The sequence below is a fragment of the Silurus meridionalis genome, chromosome 7 (assembly GCF_014805685.1).
Source record: "Silurus meridionalis isolate SWU-2019-XX chromosome 7, ASM1480568v1, whole genome shotgun sequence".
In the NCBI taxonomy this organism is placed as follows: Eukaryota; Metazoa; Chordata; class Actinopteri; order Siluriformes; family Siluridae; genus Silurus; species Silurus meridionalis.
Window position 1 is genome coordinate 21452529 of NC_060890.1, and position 22022 is coordinate 21474550.

A 22022-nucleotide genomic window follows, 5' to 3' on the forward strand; every position below is an offset into this window, starting at 1 on the left:
ATTATGCTTGTATAATTGAGGAAAAAAGCATAACCCAAGCGTTAATTCACTACAAAATAGCTACTTTGGTTCTCCTCGGCTCCCTGAGTACTTTTTATTGTATAGATGTGAATATGTGAATAAGATTAACTGAAACGTTTGCAGTGTTCCCACCTGGAAATGGCCTGTAATATGAGTAATGGCGGTTTTGTTCAGTTAAATAAGCAGGCTCTCACATTACCTTCAAACTCAAATGCTTTTATTATAATCACGTTATATTCTGAGTGGTGGTCTTATGCGAAAAGGTAGGTTACAGTTCATGCAGTTTTATGGCGTATTACTAAAGTTAATTATTAGGTCTTTTTAATAAACCTGCCTGCTCCGAAGAATCTTTTCTTTAATGTATTGGATCTGCTCCATAGGTATTTTATCAATTTTTTTTTTGCCAGTCACTGTTTATTTGCTCGTTCATTACCGATGATCTGTGGCTCTCCAATGCAAGTTACATTTCAATTCTGTTCAGTTTTATTTGTATAATGCTTTTTATAATAAACATTATTTTAAAGCAGCTTCACATCGATAAAGAGATTATACATTTGGAATGTATAAGTTTAGTGCCTGTACGTTTATTACTTTGAGGTTTATCCCTAATGAACCTGCTATAAAGCTCTGACCTCAACCCTATTGAATTTTGGACATTGTCACAAAGTAGCTTTACAGAGATTAAGCAGTTCTAAAAGTTGTATACGTTTATCCCTAATGAGCGATCCAGTGGCGACAGTGGCAAAGAAAAACTCCATGAGATGTTATGAGGAAGAAACTTGAGAGGAACCAGATTCAAAAGAGAACCCATCCTTATCTGGGTGTCACCGAATAGCCGCTCATTATAGTTTTATCAAATGCTGTTCTGAGCCATTGTAGCAGATTGTTGATATTAATTATAGTCTGAATCCATCTTCAAATTTTTATTGTTGTTCAGTTATTTTATGAGTATTTTGGCTATTTATGAGCTGCACAGAGCGTTTCCAGTTAAAGAGGACTCCATCCAAAGGTAGGGCTTTGGAACGAATCGGGCTGATGAATGGTACACGTTTAAAGAGAGAGAGAGAGAGAGAGAGAGAGAGAGAGAGAGAGAGAGAGAGATGGAGGCCATATAAGTGGAACTGGCCCTTTTTGTGTCAAGGGGGCTTTTAACACTGATGACTGCTTGAAGCAGACAAGCGTGAAGAACTAATCGAGAGTTCTAATGTGTGCAGCTCAAAGGTTAAAATGTTGGATTCTGATCAGAAGGTTGTGAGTTCAAATCCCACCACCACTAAGCTGCCATTGCCACTTACTGTACCTGCTCCAGTTGCATGAAGGAGATAAATGTTAGTTGCTCTGGATGAACATGTTTGCCTAATGCCATAAATGGAAAGAGAGAGAGAGAATAGTGAAATAAATATTTGTACATATATATATATATATATATATATATATATATATATATATATATATATATATATATATATATATATATATATATATATATATAATTTTTTACATTTAATTTATTTTTTTATTTTTTTACATAAAAGTTACCGTGTGATCAGGGTGTAAGTAGGGACTCTACCCAAGACTGGTTGAATTCACAATTGTCCACCATTAGTTCTTAAGAAATATTTAGGTCATTGCACATCAGCATGAGGAGATGAGGAGATTATTATTATGTTAAGTGTTCTTTTCCAAACCAAATGCTGTCTAGACCATTTCCATAAGTTCATCTAAAAATAATTTAGCTTTTGATGTTGATGTTCTAAAAAAAAATGCCCGCTTATCTCTGGCCATGTTCTGAAGCTTTATTTGATGTCTAAGTGTGAAGCTCACAATGCCTGTGAGCCGAGCATGTACCAGTGAACACGGAGGCTGTTATTTCTCCCAGCTGTCTCTGTGTTTCAGCCAGAGTGACTCAGAGCTCATAGGCCCAGGTGCACCGAGAGAGCAAAACAGAAAGCATATGTGCACGAGAGAGAAATAGAAGTGAGAAGGATTTCTGATGGAGGGGAGGGGGTGGGGAGATCAGTCAGTCGAGGAGAGCCCTCTTCAACATCATCATCATTATCAGAGCTGTAAAGATGAAGAGGACAGATGGGTGTGTGAGAACAGCAGAGAAAGAAGGAAGAGAATCGAATGTGTGTTAATTTGTCAAAATAAATGTAAAATGCCATTTATTATAATACAAACCTTCTCCTCTTTGTGTGTATTATTTAAAGGCCCAGAGGTGGCACCAGGGGAACGAGCACTTTGGGCGATCTTGGCTATCAGGAGATGTGGTGGGCTGCATGGTGGATTTGAACGAGCACACAATGATGTTCACACTGAACGGAGAGGTGCTGCTGGACGACTCAGGCTCTGAGCTTGCATTCAAAGACTTTGAGGTCTGGGAAGGTTAGTAACAATTCTATTTATTAGCAGTGTGTGTGTGTGTGTGCATGTGCGTGCGTGTGTGTGTGGGTGGGTGTGTGTGTGTGCAGGAAAGTAACTCATTAGTATAAGTGGTAATGGATAGGTCATAAGAAAGGGCACAGGCACACAAAAAAGTACACAATCTATGTAGATAGATAGATAGATAGATAGATAGATAGATAGATAGATAGATAGATAGATAGATAGATAGATAGATAGATGGATGGATGGATGGATAGATGGATAGATGGATGGATAGATAGATAGATACTTTATTCATCGCAATGGAAAGTAAAGTAGGCAACAAGGTATGTTAAAGGTATGTTTGTTGAGTCTGTGCAAGTTAAGTGTCTGTGCAAAGACTCAGTGTTTTACTTTACCATGATGATCTCTTTCATATTTGCTGCAGCACTACATTAATCATGATTAGGAAGAACAATGCTGCTGATTTTTATCATTTGTATAATGAAATATTGATCCTATTTTGTAAGTTAAGTCAAGTCAGCTTTAATTGTCATTCCTGCCGAATACAGAAGTGTACCAAAATAACGTTCATCCAGGACCAGATGTCACACAAGACAACATAAATGAATACAAGATAACACAAAACTAACCAGGACACTATCGAAAGTGCACGTGAGCGACATTTAGACATTTAGTGCAAAACAACACATGACACTGCAGCACCATCCATTACAGAAGATTTATAATAGTGCAAATGATTTGCCCATATAATAATAAATACTGTACCTGCAAACACTGAATGTTTTAGTGGCAAATTGTGCAAAACAGCAATTTTGTGTTTGTAAAACTTTATTTTAGGACCTGCTTTAGGATTATTCAATGGCCAACCTTTTTTTTCCAGTTCTTTCCACATTGCTTGCATTTATGGCATTTGGCAGATGCCCTTATGCAAAGCAACTTAGATTTATCTTATTTATACACCTGAGCTGCTATGGGGGTTAAGGGCCTTGATCAGGGGCCCAGGAATGACATCATGGTATGGCTGGGATTTGAACTCGTGATCTTCCGATCCAAAGTCAAATGCCTTAACCACTAAGCTGGATAATTTATTAAAATACAATTCCAGTGTCTGCATGTATGTGCCACCCAGTGGGTGTGATGGGAGTGAGGATGCGTGAGAGGTGATATGATGTGATGCGACATGTTTATTCTCTGTTTTTCCTCCCTGCTTTTCATCATGGATATTTCTAGCTCACGAAAAAAAGAAAAAAAAACGCAAATAAAATGAAACGGCACCCAAAAGTGACACACAGACTCAGCAAAATGCTCTCAGTGACATCCTTCTGATATGCACCAGCTTCTGTCTAGTTTACAATAAAACACGCAAGATCTATACTGTGTTAGTGTCCAGTTAATTATACACAGGTGTGGCCAGACATTCATTTCCTGCTCGGACCCCGTGACTTCTCCTCCCATGCACTGCCAGAGCTTCATCACTCAGTGCTTTGTACTTTAAAAGAATGTCTTGCATGTTAATGAAGTGTGACTAATACATCATGACAAGATGTATTATGAGGCAACGTGACGGCGAGTACCGTATCAAATAACAGCCGTTTGGACACCAGAGGTCTCAAATTGCGTAACCCACAGAGTTTAAATATATATAGAGAGTGGGCATGCTGGTCACATGATCACTTGACCAGGAAAATCTGTAAAACACTTGACAAAAAAAGCAGATCTGTTGCTTTGTTAGGGGCATTTTAACCACTTTGGAGCTCTATTTCTAGGTAAAATGACCCCTCAGTTGATGCTATGCATCTTACAATTGATCATTTTTCTTCAAATGGTTTTAAAACGTTGGGAAAGTTTATAGTTTCATTTATTTATAGTCAACCTGTATGCCATTTGTTTGATATAAGCCTTATTCTTTGGTTTGTATAATTTCATACAGTCAAAAAAGCACATCGTCTGAGTTTTGGAATAAACAGTGAGCCTTCTCCATCTTTACAACATTTTTCCACATATTCTGAAAATTGAATTAAAGCCTATACCGTAATTCAAATCAAATCGTTAGTATAGTACATTATTGCATCCAAATTGGGTAAACCATGTAGCTTTAACAATGCGGGAATGGCTCATCTGTCATAAAGCTTAGTTAGCGTCAAAAATAAGGGCAAATATAAAAATTGGTCGCTTCAGTTATATCCTGTCCTGTTGCGTTTGATCACATTTCCATCTTGTTTTCATTCGAGCTTTTTTGGTCTTTTCTATAAGGGGCATTCAAGACTTAATTTGGCAGGTCTAAAAAAGGATGCTAGTGTGGCGGTACTACACGCAGTAGTAAGTGGCTACTGTGTTGTATAACTTATAGGTGGCGTACATGTCGTGGGCCACAGGCCATTAATCAAGATGGCAAACAAAGTTAGTGCGTGCATAAGACAGATGTGGAAATGAAGTTTCTTAGGAACGAAGGCATAAATCCCATGGAAATCAACAGAAGACTTCAAGCACAGTACGGTGATGAGACGCTCAGCCACAGTAAAACATGAATGTTGTAGACGTTTCAAAGATGGCCGCAGTGACGATCCCGATCGTGGTGGTTCCTTGATGATGAAGTGAAGCAGGCTGTTCTAGGACGGTTTAGGCGTACTGACAAATCGTTCTATGCCGAATTCTAGGCATTAGTTAAGCGCTGGTAAAAGTGGATGAGTGTAGCAGGGGAAGACGTTGAAAATTAAGTGCAGTTTCCACTTTTTGAAATTTGTTTTTATTTTAGCAACTCAAAAATCTCTGTTTGAATTAAACACGCTGTAGTTTTGTATATAAAAGGCGTTTTTGTTTTCCCTTTTGTTATTATGTCATTAAATCAGCGAGGCTGAACGCTCTATGTACCATGTGATTGTATTTCTACATCTCCTCTGTGCTTGCTCTTAGATCAACATATTGTATATAACATCACAGTAGTATAAATAGTAGTCTATTATACTGTGCCACTGGATTTCGCCTGAAAATATAGCACCCACTCATTTTATTAATATGTCTATAAGTAATTAGGCTGAAATAACGGGTGCTGTGTTTGGGTTATTCTATCTCCGCTAAGGCTGGACAATAGTATTGGAGATACAGAACAGCTCAGACTGACCTGGTGTTAGTCAGCGTGTATCGCTTTGTAGCCGAATCTGCTGAATATTCCTAGAAACGATGGTTTATAAATCAGAATCAGGTTTATTGGCCAAGTGTGTTGACACACACAAGGAATTTGGTTAAATGGAAAAATTAAATGAAAAATTGTTCAGCAGACATTTGAGAGAACGGTCACAACATGTGTTCTGTATATTACTGCATGTTGTAATTACCTATTACATTTTGATTACACAGTTTATGATCTGGAGGGAGAAATTGAAAACCCTCTGGTGTATGTAGCTCGGTTTTCTGCAAAAAAATCTTTTTTTTTTTTTGGCAATAATCATGACATCATTAGTCTTCAAGAGTATATTATATACATTTTTTTTTTTTTTATGTTTGTTTGTTTGCTGTCATGCACACGTATATGGGTATTAAAATGTATCTCAGCAGGCTTTGTGTCCATAGTTTGGTGCTGCTAAACCCTGATAAGCTAATTCAACAAAACAAGGAGCAAACAACATGCGCGCACACACACACACACACAGACACACACACACACACACACAATTGGTGCACACACTCGATCAATTCATATTGATTTTGGCAGAGATGTTCTGTGTGATGATCCATTAATGGTTAATGTAGTCACCACTGATCTTATTTCACAAGTGCTGAGGAAAAAAAACAATGACAAAAACCCTCCCATTAAACAATATTATCCATTTCAAACTGCATAATGATGCTGCATTGCATCCTAAGCAAAAGCCAGCACGTACAGAACTGCATTCTACCCAGTGCGACGTCTTTATTATCTATATTGGCCAGTACTCGGTCACTGTAATTGTGCTCTGTCTGTGTGTATGTGTGTGTGTGTGTGTGCGCGCGTGTGTGCGCGTGTGTGTGAAATCCTTTACATTCACTGCACACCTATAAAAAGAAGACCGTATTGCCACCTATCGGTTGCTATGACACAGCAAACTCTGCAGTCAAAATAAAACATTACTATCGCCCCATCATCGCTCAGGTAGCTGGAGAATTGGAGTGCCATCTGGAATGCATAATACCATGGAACAGTGGTGATGAAGAACTCCTTTGAATTCACAGTTTACACATAATATGGATCAGAACTAAAACGAAAATACCACCCAATACCAATCATCAGATATACTGTAGCTGTGTGTATGCCAGTTTCGAAATATGATTTAGGGTGGATGGACCACATGCAGTAGAGCTACATTTACATTTACACCACATTTGGCCTTCCAAAGCAATCTAATAATTTATAGAATTGAGCAGCTGAATGTTTTGCTCAGGAGTCCAGCAGTGACAGATTGTTGTTACTGGGATTTGGACTCAGATCGGAAGTCCAACACTTTAACCACTGAGATTCCATGTCCCTAAACAACCGAGCAGTTGAGGGGTAAGGGCCTTGCTCAAGGGCCCTGCTCAAGGGCTTAGCAATGGTAGCTTGGAAGTGAAGTCAATTAGGATTTTCTACTTGTCATTTCAACCATATAGAGTTCAGTACACAGTGAAACGAAACAACATTCCCCCAGGACTTAGACTTAGGCTACCTTAGACAACATAAATTAACATAAAGGAACACAAAAACGCAAAACTAAAAACTAATAACTTAACATTTAGTGCAAACCACAAGGGACAATATAATGCAAGAAGACATTAAACAAAGTCACTAGTCCAAAACGTTAACACAGCAACACCGAACAGTACAGTAGGTTTGTGCAAACGGCGGTGATGGGATTTGAACTCATGACCTTCCGATCCAAAGTCTAATGCCTTAAACACTGGAGCTACCACCTCCCTAGTCCCTAGTCTTAATAAACAAGATTAGTTTGAACCTTTTTTTAGAAAGTAGATTTATATTAATATGAGCATGTACTTGATATTAGTCTTAGTTTTGTATTGGGCTACAAGGCTTCTGTTGTTTGAGGAATGTAGAGTATGTGATTTAGCTTGTAGGTTTAGGCTTGGTTAGCTATTACATTTACATTTACGGCATTAAACAGACGCCCTTATCCAGAAAAACAGAAACTAATTTAACTGTTCATCTTTATTTTGCGATCCAATTGTGTTTTAAAAACTGATGGACATACATGTGTCAGTACCATGTAAGCAGAGGTGTAGAGTAGCTGAAACTCATACTTGAGTAAAAGTATAGATATCTTACTCCACTACAAGCTTACAATACATACAAACTTACTCCATTACAAGCCAAGTCACCAATTCTAATATGACTTGAGCAAAAGGCTTCGAGTGTCTGATTTGAACAGTACTTTACTCATATTGAACATAAGATGCCCAAGTCCTCGACCCCAAGACACTACTTGTAAGTGAAAAGACAAAAACAGTTTATTTGTGAGGTTTTATTTCCTAAAATGCAAATTAAAATGTACAATCAACACTGCATTAACTAACAACACAACAGCCTCTTCAACATTCTAGAAAGAAACAAAGATTTAACAAGTCAGTCCAAAAATTGACAAAATAGTGGTGCAATCTATTAAAAAGTTTTTTTTTAATTAGGAAATAAAATTAGTTTCATGTCACAAATTTGATGATCCATCAGTATTTAATGGACACATACAATTAAATATTGCCGTTTTTGAGAATAAATAAGACATAGAAGATAAACCTGGTGTGCAAAATGTAGTTGGTAATAGCCATTGTCAATTAAAATATAAAAGTAGATATATTGATTATAACTCTTGAGTGGAGACTAAAAGTTGCTCATATCTTTGATACTCAGTAAAAGTAGAAAGTAGTCAAAAAAATATTTTAGTACAGTAAAGAAGTACATTTACTCCAATACTTTTTTACATCACTGGACATAAGACCTACCTTCTGTTACTGAGCAGTGGTGGACAGTAACTAAGTACATTTAATTTGTTACTGTACTTAAGAAGTTTAAGTACAGTAACAAATTACAACAAAAAGCCTTTTTCCATTTTACTTTAACTTCACTACATTTCAAAGTCAAATACCTAACTTTTTACTCAACTGCATTTAGTCGTTCCTTTTTATTTATGATTAAATAAAAACTTAACTGGTCAAGCATCATTAAGAGTCACATTAGAGTCTTTTACATGAACAGAGTTGATTAAGTAAAGAAGTCTTGTAACAAAAATGATAATAGTAACATTATATCCCTAATAAATCATAGTACTTTGGATACCCGAGTACCTTTGAAGGTACCGTATTTTTCGGACTATAAGCCGCTACTTTTTTCCCACGTTTTGAACCCCGCGGCTTAAACAACGAAGCGGCTTATTTATGAATTTTTCTTGGGTTTTTTCCGGTTTCACAAACTTCAAGCCAAAAAACTGAACCCCATAACATTAGACCAATTAAATTTCCGAACGGAAATGAAAAAACGCACCTCACGTGTGTTCTGAGCTGCATGGCTTCGGGAGAACAAACTTCCATCGGGTGATTTTTAAACGCATGACGATGCCAAAAGATAAACTCCCGAGAGAAATTGTTGTGAAAGGAAGGAGGAAGACAGTGAACAATGACTTTCTTGGTAGGCTACTGTTTAGATACAAGCCGTTGTAACGCGTTGAGTCTGGGTGAAGGGAGAGCTCACTAACTCCAGTTGCAACAGAAATCATATAAGCACAGACAGGTTTCCAAAACTCGTGCTTTTTTATTTTCCGTTACACCGCGTATTGTTAAAGCCTGTGTAAAGTACATTAGTGTAGTTGGCTTATAGACAGGTGCGGCTTATTTATGTTAAAAATAAAAATATTTGTAAAATTCAGTGGTTGTGGCTTATATATGGGTGTGCTTTATAGTCCGGAAATTACGGTAAATACTTTTGTATTATTACTTAAAAGAAAGTTTAAAGGGAGCACTTTTGGAGTAATATTTTACCTGCTGTCTCTCTACTTTAACTCACGCACATGGTTTGTGTACTTCGTCCACCACAGTTACTGATGCGTAAATTACTTTCTACGAATGAAGTGACTGATTTGTACACACAGTCTGGTAACAGACAGATATCCAGAGCCTGTGTTTGTGTTTTATCTCATGTTGTGTAACACACCTTTCCTTGTGGTGGGTGCTGTGAGACAGGTTTCATCCCGGTGTGCAGTCTGGGCGTGAGTCAGGTGGGCCGGATGAACTTTGGGAAAGACGTGAGCACACTGAAGTTCTTCACCATCTGCGGCCTGCAGGAGGGCTACGAGCCGTTCGCCGTTAACATGAACCGAGACGTCACCATGTGGCTCAGCAAGAGGCTGCCTCAGTTCATCCCTGTACCACCAGGCTACGAGCACATCGAGGTCCGATTTCACACGTTGCACTTTCAGCACACATGTTTTTAAGGCTTTACTTCAATTCTTCAGCAGTTCTGTTTTTACCACTCAGATGGCAGATCATTCAGTTTATCATACTTTTATACGTTCAGCACGTCAGTCCAATCTTGGAAATTGCGTTTAAAGTGATTTTAAATTTGGATTGAATTGATTTTTTGTTATACATCATGCATTATATATAGACAGGCTACATTCACTTTTGTACGTCGCTCTGGACAACGGCATCTGCTTAATGCCGTTAATGTAAATGTTAATGCTACATTGATTCGAAGAAACCCCATGTACTAGAATGTTCCATGAAAGTGGTGTATTTAGTGCTATGTCTGTTTGCTGTCTCTCAAAGGTCACGAGAACCGATGGCACGGTGGAGATTCCGCCATGCCTAAAGGTCACACAAAGGTCATTTGGATCCCAGAACAGTAACACAGACATTGTGTTTTACCGGTTAAGCATGCCTATCGAGTGCGCCGAGGGATTCACGAAACCCGCTGGCGGGACATTACCGTCGAACGGCAGCTTCTTCTCTCCAAAGAAAGATCTGGAAGATTTTGAGACCGTGTCAGACTTCGAGGTGCTGATGAAGAGCTCTCACGGTCACATGAGCTCGAACGGCCCGGATAAAGACAGGGATGAGTTCAACAACCACAAGGACTACAACCAGGAGAAACCATCCAAACTCAAACAGAGGTGTGTGTGTGTGTGTGTGTGTGTGTGTGTGTGTGTGTGTGTGTGTGTGTGTGTGTGTGTGTGTCTCTATGTGTGTGTATGTAAACAGGTTTGGGTTAAATAATGAATGGATTAGATGGATGGGTGGAAGGATGAATGGATGGAATGATAGATGGATAAAAAATTAATTGATGGATTAATGGATAGATGATGAATTTGGAGGGATGGGTGGAAGGAAGGATGATTGGAAGGATGGATGGATGGATGGATGGATGGATGGATGGATGGATGGATGGATGGATGGATGGATGATTGGATGATTGGATGGATGGATGGATGATGAATTGGCGGATGAATGGATTGGTTGATGGATGAATGAATAAAGTGATTGATTAATTCCAAAATCCCTGTAAAAAAAATGCAAGCAAATTAACAACACACCTGATCATAACATTTGTATGTACTTTTTACATCCCATTCTACATTTGCTCCCTATTTCCTCTTTTAAAAACCTTCACTCCTCTGGAAAGATGTTCCACTAGATTTTAAAGTGTTCTTGTGGAGATTCGTGCTCAATCAACCACACGAATGTTAGTAAAGTCAGGTACTGATGTAGCTGAGGTGTGGAGGCCTGTGGTACAGGCAGCGTTCACATTCATCCCATAAGTGTGTTCAATAGGGTTAAGGTCAGAGCTCTACAGCAGGCCACACAAGATCTTTTACTCCAACTCATATGAACCACAGATTTGGTTATCCTTGTTCAAGTAAAGGGGAAATGTAATGCTACCACATACACAGAACTTCTAAACACTTTTTGTGTCTCCAACATTGCATAAGCAGTTTAAGGAGGAACCAAATATGGCTAGAAAACGCAGTCCCAATACTTGTATAGTGTATTTCAGAAGTACGAGGTTAAAATTGAAGAATGATTTATTTATGGGAATTTCACTTAAACCTTTATTTCTAATCATTATTTCTGTTGAAGGACAGCAGGTTTATAAACGTGTATATAAAAAATAATTGCAAGATTGAGACTAAAAAATAAACATGAAATAATTAGAGCAATTTCAGATTCCTTGTAAGTGAAGATGTCAAGGCGTGTAACTGGTTATAAATGTGAAAATATCTTTATTATGAAGATTCATGACAAAAATTCATGATATTGTACCTTCTGTAGTAATAAAAACTAAGGATTTTACTTGGTTGGGCAGCAATTAAGCAGGTGGCAATAAGAAAAAAAAATAGATATAAGACAAACATGTGTGTGTGTGTGTGTGTGTGTGTGTGTGTGTGTGTGTGTGTGTGTGTGTGTGTGTGTGTTTGGTGCAGATTCATGTTAAAAAAGTCGAAGCCGGATTTCAGCACGAGTAACTCTTCAGCTCGTCTGTCTGAGGAAGTGATGGCTGATGAGAGAGATGATTATGAGTTCCTCATGCAGACTTGCACGGTGAGACGTAACAATTCACCAGCATCACTACTGCTCACATGTCAAAATCAATACATCAGCGTTTATATCTGTATTTCAGGAACAGCGCTTATCCATGTCTTTCTTACAGGCTTAGAATATTATTTTATAGTAGAGGGACAATATTATCAGTCATGAAGAAAAACTGTGTACTTACATACACATCAGTAATGCCACTGGCATGTGGTTACGAATAAACTGACCACTTAAACAACATACTATAGAAGAAAACACACTCTGCTCACGATATTTTCCTTTCATAAAATCGCAAAATGTGTGTAAACACTTTATAACAGAGATCACCATTACTTAATTTCACCCCAGAGCTAAATTGATGAATAAATTGTATTATTATAGAAATACTGAGTTACAGATCTTTCTTTTCCTCATGGTTCAGTACTACTACTCGGTGCGGATCTTTCCAGGCCAGGAGCCCTCCAGTGTGTGGGTAGGCTGGGTGACCTCTGACTTCCACCAGTACGACCCGGCCTTTCATCTCGACAAGGTCCGGACCGTCACAGTCACCCTCGGCGACGAGAAAGGCAAAGTTCACGAGAGGTCAGTGCCTCTAGGTCTGTTCATTACTTGGTTTGTTTTGCTGATAGTCCTGGCCTGAGTGCTTCTATTGCAGTGTAGAGAGCTGAAAACCAGGTTCCTGGTGTAGTCAATAAAACAACATAGTACATTTATTGTATTGTAATGTCTGCTGATGTGTTATATGTGTTATTTATAGATCAGTAATGTAAATGTTGGTATATGTGGTGTTACTTCTGCACCAGTGGTGGTCAGTAACTAAGTCAATGTTATTAGTTACTGTTCTTAAGAACCGCAATTTCCGGACTATAAAGCACACCCATATATAAGCCACACCCACTGAATTTTACAAATATTTTTATTTTTAACATAAATAAGCCACCTACACTAATGTACTTTACACAGGCTTTAACGAAAGACACGTTACACACGGTGTAACGGGTGAAATATGTTGCGCTTCCTTTAGGAGCATAGCAGTATTTTGGGAATATCCTGGCACTGCATTTTTCCAGTATTACTGCGTGTGTGTAAGACTGAGGAATATGTCCTTATTATTTTCTGATGCTCATTTCTAAGTTTCTTTGACTAACCCGTAACGCTGTTGCCAAAAAAAATAAAAAAGCACGAGTTTTGGAAACCTGTCTGTGCTTATATGATTTCATTTGCAACTGGAGTTAGCGAGCTCTCCCTTCACCCAGACTCAACGCGTTACAACGGCTTGTATCTAAACAGTAGCCTACCAAGAAAGTCATTGTTCACTGTCTTCCTCCTTCCTTCGACAACTATTTCTTTTGGGAATTTATCTTTTGGCATCGTCGTGTGTTTAAAAATCACCCGATGGAAGTTTTTTCTCCCGATGCCGTGCAGCTCAGAACACAGGTGAGATGCGTTTTTTCGTTTCTGTTCGGAAATTTCATTGGTCTAATGTTATGGGGTTCAGTTTTTTGGCTTGAAGTTTGTTAAACCGGGAAAAACCCAGAAAAAATCCATAAATTAGGTTAAGCAGCAGGGTTCAAAACGTGGGGAAAAAAGTAGCGGCTTATAGTCCGAAAAATACGGTAGCTTTTTTTTTGTATCTGTACTGAAGTTTTTCCATTTGGGGAGATTTTTACTTCACTACATTTCAAAGTGTAATATCATACTCTTTACTCAACTACATTTAGTAAATCAGTCGTTCCTTTTTATTTCTGAGTGGATAAAAACTGGTCAGGCACACAGCAAGCCACCAATCAAGGTCGAGCACGAGCTCTGTTCTGAACTACTTATCACCAACATAGAGTTCAGCATCAGTTTAACAGAAAGCAGAACATTTAGAGAGAAATAAATGATGGAAGAAACTCCTGACTCGAACTCGCCACAGTGTTTGAATCATTAATATCATTCTATTTGTAGACCGGTGTGCCAAAAGTAACATTAGAGTCAAACCGAGTTGATTAAGCAAAGAGTCTTGTGAGGAAAATGATGACGGGAACATTATAGCTATAATAAATCATAGTACTTTGGATACTTATGTACATATGAAGTGCAAATACTTTTGTAATTTTACTTAAGTTTGAAGGGAGCACTTTTACTTTTACTGGAGAAATATTTTACCTCGTGTTTCTCTACTTTAACTCAACTACATGGTTTGTGTACTTCTTCCAACACTGGTTTGCATTGAATAAAGCAACAAAGATCATTTAGTTGATGCATAATGGGAATTTATCCATATTCTTTTCATAAGTATTTGTTTGAAATCATGTCTTCACAAGCTTCTCTAGGCTCCTGAACCTAGTGTAATGTGTAATTGATATGAATTTCAGACTGTGTATTTTTGGCCCAGTAATACTGAGGACCGAATTTTGCACTCAAGTATTAATCATTATATCACTGATAGATTTAAAACAATAGATTTATTGGATTATAATTTAAACGATAATAAATTTAGAAATGACTCTGGTGCTTGTATTTAGGGCTGCAGCTATCGATTATTTTAGTAATCGAGTATTCTACCGACTAATCGTGTAATCGAATTAGAGGTACTTTTTCTTTTATTAAAAATAAAGTAAAATAAACAAGTAATTTGTTTCCTTCTTTTATTTAAATTTTTATTGCTGAAATTGCGTACAAGAACATCTGTGAAAACTAAACCCATTTTGTGCATTTATTTGCCATATTATATCAAAATGCAAATATAGTTATACATTTTTTTTAAGTATGGTGTTTTCTTTGTTTTTGTTTGAAATAATCCTAAACTTTGGAAACTTTCTGGCCTTTACATTGGCCTTTGGCTACTTTTCTCCCCGTTCCTGCATTTTTCATTCTGCAGCGTCTTCTGTGTTACCCGTCCAGAGAGCTCCAGTGTTTAGCGGGTGGTGAGTCAGTAATAATGGTCCGTGGGGAAACACAGTGCTCTGTGTGTAGTTAAAAGAACTAAACGAATTTGCCTTGATGATTTCTTCGATAAGTTACTAGAGGAATCGCTTCAGCCCTACTTGTATTCAATTCAATTCAACTGCATATACAGGTGCACTTTTTGACTCTTTAGTGTACAGTTATGGAAGAAAATTGATTTGTAATAACGCCATCAGATGTCAAACAAATGACAATGGTAGTTTTTTCCTCCCCGTCATCTGTTATGGTTTTCTCATGAGCAATTTAGTCATTTAAAACTGCTAAAGTTTTTTAAAGCTGCTTTGTGAGTTTGTCCAGCTAAATATAAATACAACTGAATTAAATTCAATTGAATTATCAGGGGTTTTCTTTTTTCTCATTATGAAAACATTATATTTGCTGTTTTATTCCAGTCCTGTTTACGGTTCTCGCTCTTTCTGTCTCTTTCTCTCTCTCTTTTTGTTGTGTGTGCTGCAGTATCAAGCGCAGTAACTGCTACATGGTGTGGGCCGGAGAGAATAATAACCCTGGGCAGGGTCGTAACAATAATGGGCTGGAGATTGGCTGCATGGTGGATACAGCCAGTGGCCTGCTCACTTTCACAGCCAATGGCAAAGAGCTCAGCACTTACTACCAGGTACAAGTGTGTGTGTGTGTGTGTGTTCAGGGGATTTGATTGGTCCTTTTAATGTACACATATAATTACACTCAGAAGCCACTCCATCATTCCCACCTAGCACATGTACCTTGTTTGTCTCCCAGTGAAAAATTTGGATGGATCGACTGTTTTCAGATCACCAGTTACATTCCCATTGTGTGTGTGTGTGTGTGTGTGTGTGTGTGTGTGTGTGTGTGTGTGTGTGTGTGTGTGTGCGTGCAGTATGCAGTATGGGAAAAAGTACGTTTTAATCCAAAAACACATCCAGGGATTTTTTAGGATTCAAAGTTCACTGTAACTCTGTAATTATGAATGTGTGTCTGTCCAGGTGGAGCCCAGTACTAAACTGTTCCCTGCAGTGTTTGCTCAGGCCACCAGCCCCAACGTCTTCCAGTTTGAGCTGGGTCGGATCAAGGTGAGCATACACTCGGAGCCTGTGTATGAAGATACATTCAGACAAACCTACACATGGACACACCTTTAATCAGTGTAAAAAATTCCAGTCAAATAAGAAAACTTAATTACGGGTTTTAAGTCGAATCAGAAATGTTTGTTGTCGGAGGTTTGCTGAAGGTACAAGACTAATATTGCCATTGCTGGTGGGAATTAGGACACTGCCCAATCTGACTTCAAAACACTAAAATAAAGAGCTAATATCTTATCATTTAGATCAGTTAGGCACAAGAGAGCATGATGCACGGGTTTGTGCCTGTACTGTACATATTAATGATGGGCATCTCCATAACTAAAGCTGATACAATTCACAGCTTGATGCCTAGCCAAGGATACATTAATGTAACATACACTAGAAAGCAGCTACCAAAGCGATGCGATACGATTCCCTTTATTACAATGCAGTGCAATCTGATTTCAAATTGATTTAACACAATGCGTTTCAATGCAATACAAAGCAATAGGAAGAAAAAATTATGCTATGCAATTTAATATGGTACAGATAGTTCTCTATTATTTTTTTTTTAGTTCAGATAAACACAAAATCATACATTTTCTTAAGTAAATTTGACTTCTAACGCATAGCCCTTTCACAAACAGGCCTTTGAAGTGCATAAAAAGCACTTTTCCTGTTCTGTGTCCAGGAAGATGCAGCTCTACCTCTGCCATGTTAATCTGTATTCTGTGTGACACTCTTAAGACCACCTTCGGATTTGTAGTGTTTTAATACGCCATATTCTTGTAGCAGCAGCGGTGCTGAGAGAACGTGCTCGAGAAATCGATCTACATATTAAATATTGATCACAAATTGTTGGTCACTTTCGAAAGAATAAAAATATAGTGCATTTACTAATAATTATATATAAATAAATAAAAAATGTACCCATGCAAATATGTTAAAAGCGACGCATGATACTCGTATTCAGTGCACACTTTTGTATATCGATGCATCACATTGTTAATGCCTAATCGGTGAATCCTACCATCCATAGTACATGTGCATGATTCTGTTCCAGAACGTGATGCCCTTATCAGCAGGACTGTTCAAGAGTGAGAGGAAGAACCCGGTGTCTCAGTGTCCACCCCGCCTGCATGTCCAGTTCCTCACGCCGGTGCTCTGGAGCCGAGTGCCCAATCAGTTCCTCAGGTCTGAGGTCACCAGGGTCAATGAGAGGCACGGGTGGATGGTACAATGCACAGAACCGCTGCAGTTTATGGCCTTGCATATACCAGAGGAGAACAGGTACTCCACACACACACACACACACACACACAGTGACACAGAACACACTGTTTGTTGTTCACTGATTTATATATACTGTACAAGTATTGGGACCCCCTGAGTTTTGTGGTTCTTTCTCAAATTGTTATCTTAAAGCTGAAGGCAAACATTTATACAAGGTGTCTTTGGATGCAGTAGCATGAATTCCCTTCACCTGAACTAGGAGACCCAAACCTGTTCCTGCATGGCAAAGCCACTGTGCAAAAACCAAACTCCATGAAAATATGCTTTGCATGGGTTGGAGTGGAAGATCTCCTGCTATAAAGTTCTGACCTCAACCCTATTAAACACCTTTAGGATGAATTGGAACAGTGACTGCACTCCAGGCTTCCACACCTCACCTACATCAGTATCTGATTTTACTAACACCCTTGTGGCTGAATGAGCACAAATGTCTACAAGCGCACTCCAAAATCTACTGGAAGATCTTTCCATAAGAGTGGAGTTAATTATTAGAGCAAATTGTACCAAATGTGGAATACGGTTTATAAAAAGCATGTACCATATTTATGATTAGGTGTCTTCAAACATTTGACAATATGGCGTACTTAGCTATGTGGCTCTAAATGATATAATCTCTTCATTTCCTAAAGAAGTATTGGTTAAGCAGTGTGTTCTGGTGTGTTTGTTTGTGTGTGTGTGTGTTTGTGTTTGCAGGTCGGTGGATATATTGGAGCTGACAGAGCAGCGGGAGCTGTTGCAGTTCCACTACCACACACTGCGTCTGTACTCAGCCGTGTGCGCTCTGGGGAACCACCGCGTGGCATCGGCACTCTGCAGCCACGTAGACGAATCTCAGCTGCTCTCAGCCATTCAGAACAAGAGCATGGCGGGGCTGCTGCGCACCGGCTATTATGAGCTCCTCATCGACATCCACCTGAGCAGCTATGCCACGGCACGGCTCATGATGAACAACGAGTACATCGTGCCCATGACTGACGAGACCAAGAGCATCACGCTGTTTCCTGACGAGCAGAAGAAGCGCCATGGCCTGCCGGGGATCGGCCTGAGCACCTCGCTGAGGCCACGCATGCACTTCTCCTCTCCGAATTTTATCAGCGCTGTGACTACAGCCAACGGTAGCGGGGGGAGCGACCGTTTCCAGTACAGCCCAGAGTTCCCGCTGGAGACGCTGAAGAGCCGTACGATGGAGATGCTCACGGAGGCGGTGCAGGAGGGCAGCTTGCATGTGCGGGACCCTGTCGGGGGAAGCACGGAGTTCTTGTTCGTGCCTCTTATCAAGCTCTTTTACACGCTGCTAATCATGGGCATCTTCCACAACGGAGACCTGAGAGCCATCCTGCAGCTCATCGAGCCCAGCGTGTTCTCACAGGACTCTGGAGAACCAGGCAGGGCCGTCAGCCCAAATAGAGAGAGTGAACACGGAGAGAAAAAGACTGAAGGAGGCCCTGGAGTAGACGAGAGAGAGATTGGAAAGAGGAAAGTACCCAAGGAAGGCCTGCTACAGATGAAGCTGCCTGAACCTGTCAAACTCCAGGTCTGTATTAGTGTGCTTTTTGAAAAAGCATGTCTTCAAAACTCAGTCATCAGTGTACATTATACACTTTGTACCTTGTGTCTAACACAGTTAGGGTGTCCTCTATTACTATATGTTGCACGACTTCAGTATTGAATGCATGTCAGTTATTGTCTTGTTTCTACCTGTGTTTATTTAATTATTTATAAACTGGTAGATTCTTGAGTGAGAGATTGCTTATAAAGGAGTGCCATGGGTATCAATACAGGAAATTTCACTGCAGCATAAGTCAGGGAACTACCTGTACTGTCAAATAAATGGATGCATGACTACAATTTAGAAAGTTGTTCAAGGCTATTAACCTTCATCTGCTCTGCGATTTCTCTTTATAATCAATAGAAACTTGTGTCATTATAGTAATACCTGATTTATTCCCTTTGTTTCTCTGTGGATCAGATGTGCCACCTGCTGCAGTATCTGTGTGACTGTCAGGTGCGGCACCGGATCGAGGCCGTAGTGGCCTTCTCCGATGACTTTGTCGCTAACCTGCAGGAAAACCAGCGCTTTCGCTATAATGAGGTTATGCAGGCCCTCAACATGTCTGCTGCTCTTACTGCTCGCAAAACCAAAGAGTTCCGCTCACCTCCCCAAGAGCAGGTCCGTACGAAATATTATTATTATTATTATTATTATTATTATTATTATTATTATTGCCACAGCTTCTGTCCTTTCAGTGAATTTCATTTGTGTCTGCACAGATCTGCACTGATATTTTATTTATATGTATGTCTATATCTATATCTACATATACCTTACATACTGTACATCCTGCCTAATATTTCACATTTGCTACTATGTGCACTTCTGGTAGATGCTAAACTGCATTTCGTTGCTGTACTATGCAATGGCAAAGTTCTCTATCTATCTATCTATCTATCTATCTATCTATCTATCTATCTATCTGTCTGTCTGTCTGTCTGTCTGTCTGTCTGTCTGTCTGTCTGTCTGTCTGTCTGTCTGTCTGTCTGTCTGTCTGTCTATCTATCACTGTGTGTGGATTCTTTTCTCAGATTAACATGCTGCTCAGCTTTAAGGATGAGAAGCAGGAGTGTCCCTGTCCAGAGGACATCCGAGAGCAGCTGCTGCAGTTTCATGAAGACCTCATGACACATTGTGGTACAAACACACATCGCACACGCTCATTCTTCTGCAAACCCTTTCAGGGAAAGCTCGTTCTACCATATAAACTGTGATTCAGCCTTGGAAGACATACATCTCATTTACCAGCTCATCAAACCGTAACCAGGAATTTATTGCTGTGTTGCTGATGTCTGTTATAGGTTGCAAAATCAATAATAATATCTCCATTTGCTCAAATGGTTCCTCAGTCAGACACAAATGTTACTATTAATTAATAATTACATTAGTTGTTTTTTTTTTTTATCTGATGTGAACAAGCTTGCAATCTTATCTTTGTAAATGTCTGTGTGTAAGAGTGATATGTTGATCGATCATTGTGTGTGTGTTCATGCAGGTATAGAGATTGATGACGATAAGATGGGGGAGGGAGACAACGATTTCACAATCAGAGGCCGTCTCCTGTCCCTGGTGGAAAAAGTGTCGTACTTGAAGAAGAAAATGATCGACATGCCGAAGAAAAAAAAAGCCAAGAAGCCCAGTAAGTCCTCATTCATTCATTCTTGCTGTGATTTGTGTAAAACCTTTATAAGTATAGTGGAATAAATGCAGACGGTTGGTGTGGTTGCACTGTGAAGGCACTCTGCAGCAGTTGATCTCGGAGACAATGGTGCGCTGGGCTCAGGAGTCTGTGATTGAGGACCCTGAGCTGGTCAGGGCCATGTTCGTGCTGCTACACAGACAGTATGATGGGATCGGAGGCCAGGTGCGCGCTCTTCCTAAAACCTACACCATCAACGCCGTTTCTGTGGAGGACACCATCAACCTGTTAGCCTCGCTCGGCCAGATACGCTCGCTGCTCAGCGTCCGGATGGGTCGCGAGGAAGAGAAACTCATGATTCGGGGCCTCAGGTGAGAACACACACACAAACAGGTGCCTCTCAATAAATTAGAATTTTTGAAATTCAATACAAAAAGTGAAACTCGTATATTATATTATTTCATCACACACAGACTGATATATTTCAAGTGTTTATTTCTTTTCATTTTGATGATTGTGGCTTACAGCTAATGAAAAATCTAAATTCAGTATCTCAGAAAATTTGAATATTGTGAAAAAGTTCAATATTGGAGACTCGTGGTGTCGCACTCTAATCAGCTCACTAAATCCAAACACCTGCAAAGGTTTCCTGTGTCAGAAAAGCAGGGGTGCAGACCAGAATCCAGAGCAGGCAGGGTGGCAAGAATAGAAAACTGGAGAGGCATGATAATCCTGGGGCACGAGGAAAGTAAAGTGCCAGCGGCAGACATAGCGGGGCTTGAGGCGAACTGCCACCGGTAGAACGGCTTGGAGGTCAGAAAAGGCCAAACGAAGCAGCCTCCAGGTGGCTGCCCCAAGCACTTTTTGGCCAATGTGCGGGGCGATGCCCTCTCCGGAGGTCTGAGGCGGAGCGACCCCCTCTGCGGAGGTCTGGACCAGCCGAACACCTTGAAGAAACCCGGGGATCCTAAAATCCTGAGCTTTTAAATGGTGTCTCAGTCTGGTTCAGGCTACACAATAATGGGGGGAGACTGCTGACTTGAAAGTTGTCCAGAAGAAGATCATTACCCTGCACATGAAGGTCCAAAAGGTCATCGCTAAAGAAGCTGGCTGTTCACAGAGTGCTGTATCCAAGAACTTTAATGAAAAGGTGAATGGAAGGAAAAAATGGGGTACAAAAAGGTGAAACGACACCTAATCAAGAATTTGGGGAGATTCACAAAGAGTTGACTGCAGCTGGAGTCAGTGCTTTAAGAGCACAGACGTATCCATGGGCTACAACTGACATATTCCTTGTGTGCTTCTCAGTGCTTGTCAGTGCCCAGACCATAAGCCGTACACTGTAATAAGTCAGTTTGCATTGCCGTGATCCCAGAAGGAGGCGTTTACTAAAGCTGCTCACAAGAAAGCCCACAAACAGTTTGCTGAAGACAACTTGTCAAAGAACATGAATGTCCTGTGGTCTGATGAGACTAAGATAAACTTGTTTGACTCAGATGTTGTCCAGTGTGTGTGGTCATGCCCTGGTGAGGAGAATCAAGAAAACTGTGTCTTGCCTACAGTAAGCATGGTGGTGGTAGCATCATTG

The 22022-nt window shown here is 39.7% G+C and overlaps 1 protein-coding gene across 8 annotated transcripts in view; it reads left to right on the top strand.

Moving 5' to 3' along the window:
* Nucleotides 1–22022, top strand: part of ryr2a (ryanodine receptor 2a (cardiac)) — a 219211-nt gene that overhangs the window by 124778 nt on the left and 72411 nt on the right. For all 8 annotated transcript variants that reach the window (XM_046854545.1, XM_046854546.1, XM_046854547.1 and 5 more), the window contains 13 exons: nucleotides 2232–2406; nucleotides 9607–9815; nucleotides 10192–10535; nucleotides 11844–11961; nucleotides 12377–12537; nucleotides 15364–15523; nucleotides 15873–15959; nucleotides 17014–17240; nucleotides 17937–18777; nucleotides 19213–19413; nucleotides 19827–19932; nucleotides 20291–20434; nucleotides 20532–20805. In XM_046854545.1, coding sequence (XP_046710501.1) covers nucleotides 2232–2406; nucleotides 9607–9815; nucleotides 10192–10535; nucleotides 11844–11961; nucleotides 12377–12537; nucleotides 15364–15523; nucleotides 15873–15959; nucleotides 17014–17240; nucleotides 17937–18777; nucleotides 19213–19413; nucleotides 19827–19932; nucleotides 20291–20434; nucleotides 20532–20805 — 3047 coding nt within the window. The remainder of the gene's footprint in view (nucleotides 1–2231; nucleotides 2407–9606; nucleotides 9816–10191; nucleotides 10536–11843; nucleotides 11962–12376; nucleotides 12538–15363; nucleotides 15524–15872; nucleotides 15960–17013; nucleotides 17241–17936; nucleotides 18778–19212; nucleotides 19414–19826; nucleotides 19933–20290; nucleotides 20435–20531; nucleotides 20806–22022) is intronic.